Genomic DNA, 13,667 nt, shown 5'->3' on the forward strand with positions numbered 1-13,667 from the left:
TATCCGTTATCCTACATCAATCCTCCAGCTCATCACTCGCCACCTTGCCATCTCGGATGATACACTTGTTTTATTAATCTTACATCCAACTTACTAGCATCACTCGGCGTATGTGATGCACTATTTTTTAGCACTAAAAGTACCTGCAAGTATACATGGTAGATCTAGTATATCTAAAGGTCAATATCGGATATCGAATACATAGAATAAATTTACAAATTTACACACGGTCTACCACATACCCAGCCCCATATACTATTTGGAAAAACATGATTTTTTGGGTTGATTAATTAACTAGACAGAAATAAATAAAGCAATTAATGAAACAGATACGCAGTTTGTAGTTAACTGAGAAAGCAAAACAGACAAGGGAATCCTAGGGTAGTGATTTCATCAACTCATTAGTAATTCTAATTATTTAGTTCTATGTTCATCCAACTCAATCTCTACTAAGAGTTATTCATATCGTGTATCAACACTCATGTCACAAATATTGTATTGACACATTAAATATAAATCAATCAATGTCATCACCGATCAGAGATTAACAATAACCAAACTAACAACCTAGCAGCTAAATATAAACCAATGAATATTTAAAGTAAAATGAGTTCCAAACATTAAACAAATAAAAAGAACTACATAAAGTCAATTACTTTTATCCCCTAGGTTCTATAAATTTAGCTATCTATAGACAGATAAACTAAATAAATATAAGCAAAATAAGACAGGTTCAATCTAACAAAAACTAGATAAAACCCGGAAGAATTAATCTTGCTCTTGCTTGATCTCCCTTGAATTCTCTGCTCCTTGTAGAAGATGGAAGAATTATGGAGAAATTTATCTGAAAGGTAGGAGATGGAATGAAGGCTCTAAGTGTGTTTGAATTGGTAGATAGGAAAATTTAAAACGTATTTACTGGCTCAATCTAGTGTTTGAATTGTCATATAATTATTCTGTGTGGCCCTTTCATAGGGCAATGGCCCGTTGTATTAGGGCAAGAAAAGGGTGTATTACTATCAACAAAAATTCAGTGATAATAATAAGATGTCAATCTTAAATTAACTGAAATTACTAATATAGCCTTCAGATTCAATATACTATAAAATGTCAGAGGATAGTTTTGAAATTTCTAACTATAAAGTGGTAGTGTATAGCATATCAAACATATGCTATTAAAGACTATAGATAATATACCATCAATTCAAAAACCATAAATAGAATTAGAAATTCAAGAAAAGCATTGTTGCAAAATGATTGTGCTCTAATCTAAATGAGATATAAACTCTAATTCAAACACACCTTAAGATTGGTGAATAATAGTATAAATTAGGTAATCGGGTACTTATATGCTTGAAAAAGGTTTGGAGATGGTTATTTTCTTGGCCTATAAGGAATGGAAAACATTTGGCTTCACAATGTAATATTTACTTCCCTTCCTTGAATTTCTACCTATATTCCCGTCAGCTTTGACTCCACATTGCGATATTCGTAGAATAGCCATAACTTTCTCCAAGATCTCCGATTGCGATGATCTAAATACCAACGTTAAGCTCTTTCGAATACGAAGAGAATAGTGTGTAGAACGCCCTAATTGGACTTCAGAATAGCTGGAAAAATGAGTTTGAATTGAGGGTGATGTGCGCGAACAGGCCCAACGGGCCGCTGGAAAGTTTTTGACCTCTGTGCAACTTTCAGCAACCGTTGGGTTGCGCTTCTTCTTCAGCTTCCAGATTTTGACCTTTTTCTGTCCCTTTTAGCTCTATTTTGCACATTTCTCACAAAAACACGTCAACATACCAAAATGGATAAAATATGCAAATAATGGACATGTAATGCAATTTTGATACTCAAAACGGACCAAATAATGGCCTTAAAATAGTGCAAAATCCGAGCGTATCAGTATGCACCATCAAGTGCATTGCATGCGTGCACCAGCTAACACTTAGCGATGCGTGCAACACCTAAGAATATTTGGGCTTAGGTTTTGTTCAAGTGCGTCGTAGCACATTAGGCGCGCAGAAATATTTGCCTGTTTTCGTGAGAAAAAGGTTTGATGACTACTTGATTGGGTTGACTGGGCAAGACCACCACCTGAGCTATGGTGCCATTGGCTCTAGAGAGTGTCAGATCAGTTTATCAGATCTCGAGAAATTGGGACAATGAAATTGAGGTTGCATAGCCGAGCAATTTTTTATGCCCTTTTTGTTTTAATATCGGCAAAACTATCACTATACAAGCTAAACTTATACTCCTTTCATCCCATAAATATAAGGGCTTTAGGGACGACACGGGTTTTAATGCGAAACCGGTAAAGTATGAGGGATGTAGAAAAAAAATTGATTGAAATATTATTAGTGGAAAATGTGGTCGAACTTATAAGAGAGAAAAGACTTGTCAAAAATAGAAAATGATTATTTTTGTGGCATAGACCAAAATGAAAAAAAAAGACTATTTTTATGGGACGAATGAAGTGGAAGATTGTATACCTTTTGTATTCTAACTTCTGAATGATTCCAATGTCATTTAATAAATTTAATTGCTTATAATTTTCTTTTATTAATGTTTTGACCTTTCAAATAATTTTAATGAATGAATTAATTTTTAATTAAAATGACATTCTGTAAATTTTTATAAAACTATCCTTGTATATGTGTATAACTTATCTATCTACTATATATTTTTATTCACAAAATTTGAAAAAGTGATTTGGGCTTCTTTTAATATAAATCTAAAGATAGATAGTACTCCCTCCGTCCGCTATTCGGAGTCTCATTTCTTAGCGGCATGGGTTTTAAGAAATGTTAAGAACACTGGGTGAAAAAAAGTTAGTGGAATATGAGTCTCACTTGTATATATTAGTTTTAAATAAAATGTGAGTGAAATGAGTTAGTAAAATGTGAGACCCTATTACCATTTGTAGTAAAAATGAACTGGGACTCCTATTCGCAGACGGACTAAAACAGAAAAATAGGACTCCTCTTCGGATGGAGGGAGTATATTTTACTCAAAAACCAAAAATAAGATTGGTTTAGAGTACCGTCGGAGCAACTTGTCTACTCCATTTTAGGTTTTAGAGTACTACTCTCTCCATCTCAACTAAGTTGAGATATTATTCCTTTTTGGATGTCTCAACTAAGTTGAGTCATTTCTTTTTTTTGAAAAAAACTAAAACATCCAATTGCTCTTACTTTATTCCATCACCTATTTACTCTCTCCTATTCACCTCTCCTACTTTATTCATCTCTCATACTTTTCAACACAATTTCTTAATCTCTGTGCCCATAAGTTTTGACTAACTTAGTTGGGACGGAGGGAATATTAGAGATTGTCTAAAGAGATGGATATGAGACACTACGGTGGATGACCTTATCTCACTTATTTTATCTTTTCTCTTACTTTACTTTACTTTTTTTTCTTCACATATTTTATTCTTTCACTTACTTTATTTTATTATTCTCTCCGTTCCACTCAAGACGTCCACATTTTTTAGTGTCATGGGTTTTAGGAGGAGTTGTTAGGTATAGTAAGTAGAGAGAAAAATGTAGTAGTTGAAAATATTTTAATGAGGAGAGATGAGAGAAAGATTTAATTCTAAATATAGAAAGTGGTCATCTTAAATGAAACAAACTAAAAATGTAAGGTTGGCATCTTAAGTGAGACGGATGGAGTATTATTTTGCTAAAACGAGTATAAAAAAGAAGCGACTCGGCTATAAAGGAATGGGGGAGTAGTTTGTCAATACTCGTATTTTAGATGGATTCACACTTATCAAAATGATTAATAAAATTAAATTACTCCCTCCGTCTCACAATTTTTTTTTATGGGCGTATGATATGGCACGAGAATTAAGATAAATTTGGTAAAGTAAGATAGAGGAGGAGAAAGATAGTTAAAGTAATGCTAGTGGATAATGTGACCTCCATTATTACTGCTCCCTCTAGGGCTGCTAAATCGTGAGAGTTGGATATTTATCAGGTCAACCCAACCGAAATCATCGTGTTCTTATCGGGTCCTAACCCAACGGGTTTGTGTCGGATTCGTGCGGATTTTTAGGTATCCAAAAAAAAAGTTAGCTCTCTGTTTAAGACAGTAAGTTACTATACAATATAGTTTGACACGACACTGATAACGACTAAAACATGATATTATATGATAAAATAAGATATTACAGAATAAAAATAATTATTTTCTTGAATCAAAATAATAAAATTAAAGTATAATATTAAAGTATAGTAATATTAAATCTATACAAAATTAAATAATTAAATAATTATTTTTTAATAAAATTAAAGTATAATATTTTTTAATTTATAAAAAATGAATTACTACTAATTTAAATTAATAAAATTAAAGTATAATATTTTAATTAATTAAATTAAAGTATAATATTTTTTTAATTAATAAAAATAATTAAAATAATTCTTAACAGATAACCCAAATCCGACCCTAACTCGATCTAACTCATCTTCGAGTTCTTATTGGGTTGACCCTACAAGGACCCAAATCTCGTCCGTATTCGTGTCGAGTTATTTACGTAAGATTTGTGTCAGATTAAAAATTACCAACCCTAACCCCCTTCGTTCAATAAAAATATTTAAATTAATTATTAAACATAATTTTCTTAAATTTCATTTTAAAAGGAAATACCCCAAGTGATGTGATACTATAAGACAGTTGATAGTTGACTAAGAGCATCCACAATAGGAGCGGCGCGCTGGCCACCCCGGAATCGCCGCTGCCCCGGCTGTCTATTGTAGGAAAAACGTCCGCCCTGACGCAGATGATTAGGAGGGGGCGGAAGCTCCATCGGCGAGTAGGCGGCTAGGACACGCCGGTGCGCGAGCGGCGCGCCTGCCTATTGTGGGTCCGCCCCAGCGCGGCGGTCGCCGGATTTCCTTTTTTTTCGTTTTCTTTTGATTTTTTGAGAGAATGCAGCAAATTGCAATGACGAAGAAGATGGGTTGATGAAGGAGACGAAGGAGATGGATTTTTTGATTTTTTATTTTATTTTCTGATTTCTTTTTTTTTAGTTTTCTGTTTTTTTTTTGTTTTGACTTAAAAAAGGAGCTGGGTTAATTCAATTAAAAATTTTATTCTAACTGAATTAAAATATATAAAAATAAAATAAAGTGAAATGTGATGGGGCTATTGGAAGTATCCACTATTGCTGCGGAGATTTTTTTTTTGGGCGCGAATAAATACGAACTAACAAAAAAAGTGATGGGGCTATTGGAAGGGTCTACTTGTGGATGGTATAAGGAGTAGAACATTTAATATTTCTTGAATTTTGGGAAAAATAAAAGTATGGCGCGCATGTTTGGCAGCCGATTTATTTTATCTTACCAAACGTAATTAAAAAAAATAAAGAAATAAAAATTATTTGTCGCAGGAAAAACAGAGGACATTGCTATTTTTTCAAATCTCGCTTTTCGAAAATTCGTTGCAAAATTTTTCTCCGAAAGCAAAAAAATAGAAGAAAAGAAAAATCTGTGTTTTGTGGAGTGAATTAGTAGAATCAAAAGGTAAGCGTTAAACCCAAATTCTGCAAAAGTTAGTAGTTTATAAATAATTTGCGTTGGGATAGATGAAAGTGGGTCCAGATTTAATTTTTTAGTTCATAAACTGAGATTTAGTTTTCTAATTTGCGTCAGAAATATAACTAACTGCTCAAATCTATTTCCTGATTCGTTTATTGAGTGAGTAAGATCAAGTAATGGATTTCTGTTTATATTGATATTTTAATTTTTAAGTATGATATTTTGAGGTCGTGGTGATGTAAGTTTTCTGGTAATTTTCCAGTAAGGTGCAGTTCGCTTGAATCTGTTTATTGTATCGTGCGTAATAGATTGGGCGAATCGATTCAGTATTTGGGAATTGATTCCGTTATAATTTCGAATTTAATAGGTAATCGAAACCGCATTGTTAACTTCTATTTTACGGATCAGTTGATTAAATTAGAGAGTGATCGTACTGTTAAATTGCTTAGCGATTATAGATTTTGTTATGTTCATGTTGTTTTGTGGATTGGTGTGGTCAATTCTATTGGATACCTTGTTTGGTTTTCTCTACAGTAGATGAAGGAGAAAATTGAGAGATGGGAGAGATGAGAGTTGCATTTGGAGGCCTGGAGGTACAATGACTGGAGGGTCATTGGGATTAAGACAGTCAGGAAGTTGTGGATCCTTGCAGCTACACGCACAGAATGGAGGGTTCCAGCTCCAAAATTTGTATCTGCCTCATAGGTCTTCGAAGACATGCCTTAACGGTTACAGGGAGAAGGAAACATTTCTCCCTGCTGCTTTCAGATATTTGAGTCGAAAGAAAGTTGCAATGCTGATATTGTCTGTGTTTGCACTCTTGGCTTTTTTGACAGGGTTTTTCACAGTCAATAAAGGTAGAGAAAATGTTTTCTTAGTTATCTTCGTTTACTCTTTCTATCTCACACAGTTTCCAGTTATATGGTTAGTTACGTATTAGTCATAAATTAGTATAGGGCGCGAAATTGTTTTCCTAGTGTATTCCCCTAATTAACACAGTGTCATATGTTTTAATGCATTTATATCTGATTCTCCCATTTATTCAATTTTGAGAAACAAATCAGAAATTATATTTTTGTATCTGGTAACTTCCATCCTGTTTCTCTTCCTTTTTATGTGGGCACTTCATATATGTATGATTTGATTTTTTGTTTACAGAGGATGATTTCGAGAGCATTGGTTTGCCTTTTGATGCCAGATATCTTAAAAATTCTTATGTTGCGCCGTGGCTATTACCTGGAAAAGGAGCATTCACATATAATAGTTATTCTATGACACACACAGTTTTTGTATGTAATGTTAGCACCAATTGGAGTACTACTCTCTATAATGCTTCAGCTACAAGTGATTCCTCCAGCTCAGTTACTGTTTTTACTAATCCATGCAAAAACTTTGCATTTCCACCCCCTCCTCCTGGTGATACAAGGCGGATTGGACCACGCCGTAAGTTTTTAACCTTTTGTTTTGTCTTTGCATATTTGCTATTATAAAAGCTTAATTGGGTTCTGTTGTCAGTGTAGTTGGAAACAAATAGATTAATTTTTAAAATATAGAGGGTGATTCAAGGGACATATGTGAAAGCTTGAAACTAAATTGGGTTCAAAATATGTGTGTCAAAGGACTCTTTGTTTTCCAATGCCATATCACTTAAGACTGGATTATCATTTTTGTAACTAGTATGTCCTCCGCTTGTAGTGTTAAATATTTTTGAATAAAAATTAATTATGTTACTTATATCCAACCCCATCCCCCTGGAAAAAAGAAACAATTAAATTGCTATGAGAATAAAATTTCTTAGCCAATTGAATCCGAAAATGTTCAGGGGCTTATGCAGTGTTGTCAAAATGTCGTTCGGGTCGCCCGGGTCGCCTGGGTGGAGACCATCACCGCCCCAACATGGGTGGGTTGATCGAGATACAGGGTCGCCGTTGGGTCGAGTGGGTCGCCTGGGTCGCCCTAAACATATGCTATCTCTGATTTTCTCAAATCTCTCACATGTTTTCTTACTCTCTGAATCACAATTCTCTATATATATGCATGCACCACATCAAACTTTTCAAACCTACTTTCTACCCTTTAAAATTCGGCCTCTTCACTCCTAAACAAATAAACAATTCAAAGATCTTTTGCTGCCACCCTTCATATATTCCTTTGTTTTGATATTTTCAGACAATGGTATCAATTATTTATTGTGTTATGACTTATGAATTGTTTTGATATTTTGATCATTTCTATTTTCCACTTTATCTCTATTCACATGAATTGCGTCTACATTTATATTATTTGATATATTATAAACATTAGAGTAATATATTTATTTTATTTAATATTAAAAGGCAAAACAATTAGCCTAGATTTGTGGGTCTCTTGACCCAGTCGACCCGCGACCCGAATTTTTACCTCATCGACCCGATGCGCCCCGTGACCCTAACAACACTGGGCTTATGTTCTTATTTTTTGTTGTGTAACATGTTTTATGTAAACGATCATTCATATTTGCCTAAGTTTAATTAACTCGATCTTTGTTTGTGTCCTCAGCATGCCCGGTATGCTATGTTCCTATGGAGCAGGCCATTGCTTGTATGCCGAAATTTCCATCACCATCTCCTGTTCTTCATCGTTTAACTTATTTTTCGGAGGAGAATTCACTGAAAACACAACCAAATGGAGGCTCTGAGTTTGGTGGTTATCCTTCTTTAAAACAGAGGAATGAATCTTTTGAGATTAAAGAGTCTATGACTGTTCACTGTGGGTAGGTATACTTTCCTTTTCCCTCCATGTGGTGTGTGCCTGTTTCTATATTATTATGTCTTTCTTGCGTTATTTATTTATTTATACGTTCTGCATTGATTTTAACAGCTTTGTCAAGGGATGCAGACCTGGTTATAAGACTGCATTTGACATTGATGTGGCTGACCTTGAGTTGTTGGAGCAGTTCCACGAGGTCATTGTTGCCTCTGCTATATTTGGTACAGCTGCACATAAGCTAAAATTTCAAATTCAAGATTTCTCTTTCAGGTTCTAGAATGCATTTGAGAAATATCACTGCGTAACAGTGATCTGCCTGGATGTATCTGTTTTATTAATATTTTCCATTGATATATCTTGTTTGTGTATACAGGAAACTATGATGTAATTCAGCAACCAAGTAATATTGGTGAAATTGCGAAAAGAAATGTTCCTTTTTTTATGTTCATTGATGAAGAGACCGAAACATATATGAAAAATATGAGCACCTTGGGCAGTGACAAGATGGTCGGACTATGGAGGGTTATAGTTGTACACAATGTTCCTTACACCGACTCCAGAAGAAATGGAAAGGTCTGTTTTTTTTGTTATCCCCCCTAGCTCTGCACTGGATGAACAAAACTGTATATTGGTTTGTGGATGACTCAATCTGAACTATTGTTGTTGGGTGGTAAATGAATACTATGAATACATGATGATTGTGATAGGTTCCAAAGCTCTTGTTGCATAGACTGCTACCAAAAACCCGATACTCAATCTGGATTGATGGAAAGCTTAAGCTTGTCGTGGATCCATATCAGGTTCTTGAGAGGTATCTTTTATGATTTCTCTATCAGAATCTATTAAACTACTATTTTTTCAATTCAAGTGGTGAATGATTCAATACATGCATCATTCTTGCTCTACTACCCCTCCTGTCCACCCTCGCCAGGTTCTTGTGGCGCCATAATGCTACTTATGCTATATCAAGGCACTATAGACGTTTTGACGTGTTTGAAGAAGCTGAAGCAAATAAAGCTGGGTTGAAATATGACAATACTTCTATTGATCGTCAAATTGAGTTTTATAAAAGGGAGGGTTTGACACCATACACAACTGCTAAGCTTCCTATAACTAGTGGTATGCTTGTGACCACCACCTTATATGTTTATGTTTTGCACTCTTCGTGTATCATTAACTGATGAGAAATAGAACTTCTTCAGATGTACCTGAAGGATGCGTGATAATAAGAGAACATGTCCCCATCACAAATCTTCTTAGCTGTCTGTGGTTCAATGAAGTTGATAGGTTCACTTCCAGGGATCAGCTGAGCTTTTCAACTGTGAGGGACAAAGTCGCGGCCAAGGTTAACTGGGGCGTCAATATGTTTCTAGATTGCGAAAGACGCAATTTTGTAATACAGGTAGCCTTTGTACTCTCACCAAACAGAAGCATCTTGACATATTTTATGCATCTTCTTATGGAGGGGAAGAAAGTTCTGTATTTACTGTGAGAGTAGTAATGTTAGAAAATGTACATCAAAGAGGGGTAAAATTCTGGATGAATAGAGGATTGTGCTAGGGTAGGGAGAGCTGGAACACCAATTTTGGTCAATTAATTAGAACTGTTGAATAATATGATAACAGTACATGCACTCTTTTTATATGGGGGAGTTGGCTTTTTGTTATATTAAAATCACAGTTGTCAAAGTAAACAGATCTTCGGAGTAATGTGGAAATTGTCTGCGGTTTAGTTGTGGTGGCGAAGGGCTGGAATACCATTTCTTCAACAATTAGTTTGGAGTCTTTGGACTGTTGAGTTGATGAGATCAAAACTTATTTGCTGTTTTCATATATAAAGTCAGTTTTGGACCGAACTTGCATCTTGCCATTTTTTAGTTGGACTATTTGAATGAGAGGAATGGGGTGTGTTATATTGCTAACTTTTCTTAAATTGATAACTTCCTAACTCATCAACGTAGTGTATTAAAAATGTCAACATGATCACATTAAAATGTTAACACTTATTTGTGTTGACATTTAAATATAATGTCAACACAATGTATTAAAATATCAACTTAAGTTTATGTTGACATTTCAGTATCGTCGTGTTCACATTTTTAATACACTACGTTGATGAGTTAGCAATTTAAGAAAAGTTAGGAACAATCACACCCCTTGAATGAGGTGTGTTAGGTTGAGCTCATATTGCTTCTCCAGTAGTTTTGCATCAATCTTCATTAATTTGAGCATGTTTGTCTGGTTGTTAACAGGCATATCACAGAGATCTGTTGGAGCAAAGAGCGCATCTGGCTCTTTTAAGACCTCGACGACCTCCTCCTCGACCGCTTCCTCATCCTCCAACTATACCTCGCGATAAAGGCCTACCTAAAAAAGGTGTTGGCCGGCATGGAAAAGCCAAGAGACCTGGTTCGAGGAGGCGACGCAGGAATCCCAAAACTAGGGAAATTTTCTTCGATTGATTCGTGTTTACTAGAGACGAGAAATTGTATAGTGTTTTTGGTCAGTTATTCGGCGTGGATTGGATATAGATACTTTTAGCACACAGCCTTGCGAGAAATTTTGCTCCGACATTGTTAGAATTCTTAAACATATTTGTTAAGTACTATTTTGCCAATAATTTTAGCTGAATTGTTTAATATTTCGTTTTCATTTTATGAGGCTCCAACAGCTATCTCCAAATATACTTGGTATTTATAGGTAAACTAGGACTGAACTTGCAGCTTTACATTACTTTACTAACCTCTTTATTTACAAACGAAGGATGAACTTATTCAGTATATAGATTCTTTGATCAAACTATATAGATTCTCTGGGAAGTTTAGGGGTGTAAATTATTTGATCAAAATAGGTTAATTTCATTGTTGGTTGTGAATTGTATTTGAATATATGCCATCAATAAAAAAATTTAGCTGAAAGCATAAGTTTAACTCCAGCAGGTCAATTTTTCTACGTACTTTAATCTAGTTTTCGTAGGTATATTTGTTCAATTTTAGCTACCATTGTTGAATAGGGAAACACATTGAACGTTATAAGATCATAAATTTGGTTGAGAAGTTTTACGTCTAAGATCATCTTCAACTATTTATATTAAATTTAAATTTGTTTTAATATAAATATCATAGTGGTGATTCTACATTTCTACTTCACTAACCCAAAATTTAAATTTATTTTAATATAAATATCATAGTGGTGATTCTACATTTCTACTTCACTAACCCAACAATACTTTACCAATAATTTACATAAAAATATATAATATGATAATAAGATTTACTTATTATTGTAATACACTATAATAGGGGTGGCAAAATGGGTAACGGGTAACGAGTAATTCACATTTCGACCCGATATCCGCCGGATATCGGGTACCGCTACCCGGAGATAATGGGAAATGGGACGGAATCAGATAGTGTGTTTTAGAGTTTTGCTGGTAGCGGGTGTGCGGGTATACCCGTTAGTCCCGATAATACCCGATATTATTAGTATTAGTTATATACAATCTTTTAATACTTTATAGAATCTAAGAGTTCTTTTGAAATATTTTTATATTCTAACAAATATACAGTTGAAAACTCACCAGAACTAGCTATAGAGTTTCCCGTCACTTTTATTCCTAATCTATTCAAAGCTTACCATCAAAGTTAATAAAGTAAATTAGAAAACACTTTCGGGTATTAGAATTTCCAAATTATATATTTTAGTTAATTAGGACTCCCTCCGCCCCATAATAGATGACACACTTGGGTAATGACATGAGATTTTAGGAGATATTGTTTTGTGTGTTGAGTGGAGAGAGAAAATAGTAGTATATATATATTAATGTGAGAAAGAACTTTTCCAAAAAAAGGAAATGTGACATCTTTTGTGAGACAAACTAAAAAGAAAAGTGTAACATCTATTATGGGACGGAGGGAGTAACAAATATTTTATGTCTTATAAATTTATTCTCTTATACATTTATTTGCGGGTCGGGTACCGGATACCCGACACGGGTATCGGGTAATCCCCATATGTTGCGGGGCGGATATTAGGACAACAAATTTGGTTGAAATCAGGTACGTGTACCCGACATGTCGGGTGTGGGTACCCTTGGTTAACCCATTTCGCTACCCCTACCCTATATGTCCCATAATCCCATTAGTTTGAGCAATTTTGTGTGATTTTCTTATTCTCTATAATCTATATGTCCCATAAAGCAAATATCATTTTTAAGACGCCTTTATTACTCACATAATTTTATTTTTAACTAATTATCTATATCTTTCATACGACAATTTGAACTCTAGTTATTTTAACAAAAGATTATGACATAAATAATGGGATTGAGGGTGTGCTTTTCTAGTTAAGATGCCCTTAAAACATAGTACTATAATTTGACGATGAGGGTTGTCTTTGATTTGTCACGCTCATTGAATTGTCTACCAAAATTTTCTCATTGCTAATTATGTTTTCAGCCAAATTATGTGAATGTGTGTATTTTAGATTTAGTACATTTATTTCTTCAAATGAATGTACATAATTACGTGCTTGCATGTTATTACGTTAAATTTAATATACTAAAAAGTCTGATGTGCTCCAAATCTCCAATCCTATTTCAAAGTCCCGATTCAAGTTTAATTAAATAATAAGTAATTAACAATACATCATTCTTGATATGATCAAAATGAAATAATGATGAAATAGAATAAAGATTGAAATACATAATGATAGGAATAAATGATAATTTTTCATTCACTTCTTGTGTTTGCTAGGTGCAATGAATACAAAGGGAATGAAATCTATACATACATACATCTATATAAAATGTGAGTTTTGGTCTTCTTTTGAAATACTTATAAATTATAGGACGGATTTTAATATTTATAAACTATGTCACAATCAATATAGAGAATGAAGATTAAATGAGTGAAATTATATCATTTAACTGCAGCCAGTAATGCAAAATATATGTATAGCATTGTAGTTAATATGTAAGAATGATGAGGATTAAAACTCATATTAATTGGCCGTTACTTTTTTTTAGTAACTCGGCATTCAATCCGCAAATAGTACGTAACAAATTTCCATTATTAAATACTCCCTCCGTCTTATTAAAGATGACTCATTTTCTTTTTTGGTTTGTCCAAATCAAGATGACCCATTATATAAATGGAAACACATTTTATCTTTACTTTATTCACCATCTCTTATTTTCATCTCTCCACTTAACATACAAAATAAAGTTGCATAAAATCTGCTGCCGCCCAAGGAAGGGGTCATCTTCCTTGGGACGGAGGGAGTATAAGAATAGTAACTTAAAATATTATATTAATATTAAAAATATATGATTAAAGGATCTCTAAATGTGTGATTAAGGTTAAAAACGTGTGATTAAAGG

The 13,667-nt window shown here is 34.0% G+C and overlaps 1 protein-coding gene across 6 annotated transcripts; it reads left to right on the forward strand.

The window, feature by feature from the left end:
* Nucleotides 1-5,375: 5,375 nt before the first annotated feature.
* On the forward strand, nucleotides 5,376-10,939 carry LOC121783199 (probable hexosyltransferase MUCI70). Of its 6 annotated transcripts, none has more exons than XM_042181195.1 (11): nucleotides 5,557-5,699; nucleotides 5,803-5,907; nucleotides 6,075-6,397; nucleotides 6,699-6,983; nucleotides 8,079-8,292; nucleotides 8,400-8,509; nucleotides 8,662-8,861; nucleotides 8,996-9,099; nucleotides 9,220-9,407; nucleotides 9,491-9,690; nucleotides 10,540-10,939. In XM_042181195.1, exons 3-11 carry the CDS (start codon nucleotides 6,139-6,141, stop codon nucleotides 10,747-10,749), a joined length of 1,770 nt encoding a protein of 589 aa, XP_042037129.1. In that variant the 5' UTR covers nucleotides 5,557-5,699; nucleotides 5,803-5,907; nucleotides 6,075-6,138; the 3' UTR covers nucleotides 10,750-10,939. The 6 variants fall into 6 exon arrangements, with proteins under 6 accessions (XP_042037126.1, XP_042037127.1, XP_042037131.1 ...); XM_042181196.1 differs by having other exon boundaries at nucleotides 6,078-6,397; XM_042181194.1 differs by having other exon boundaries at nucleotides 5,569-5,713; nucleotides 6,078-6,397.
* Nucleotides 10,940-13,667: the final 2,728 nt, after the last annotated feature.

Source organism: Salvia splendens, chromosome 21, assembly GCF_004379255.2.
Source record: "Salvia splendens isolate huo1 chromosome 21, SspV2, whole genome shotgun sequence".
NCBI lineage: Eukaryota > Viridiplantae > Streptophyta > Magnoliopsida > Lamiales > Lamiaceae > Salvia > Salvia splendens.

Excerpts from the sequence above, each read along its gene's own strand:
- LOC121783199 (XM_042181192.1), top strand. The coding sequence starts at position 6,139 with ATGACTGGAGGGTCATTGGGATTAAGACAGTCAGGAAGTTGTGGATCC. Across the intron at positions 6,398-6,698 it reads GTTTTTCACAGTCAATAAAG|AGGATGATTTCGAGAGCATT; the intron begins GTAGAGAAAATG and ends TTTTGTTTACAG. Across the intron at positions 8,510-8,661 it reads TGTTGCCTCTGCTATATTTG|GAAACTATGATGTAATTCAG; the intron begins GTACAGCTGCAC and ends TTGTGTATACAG.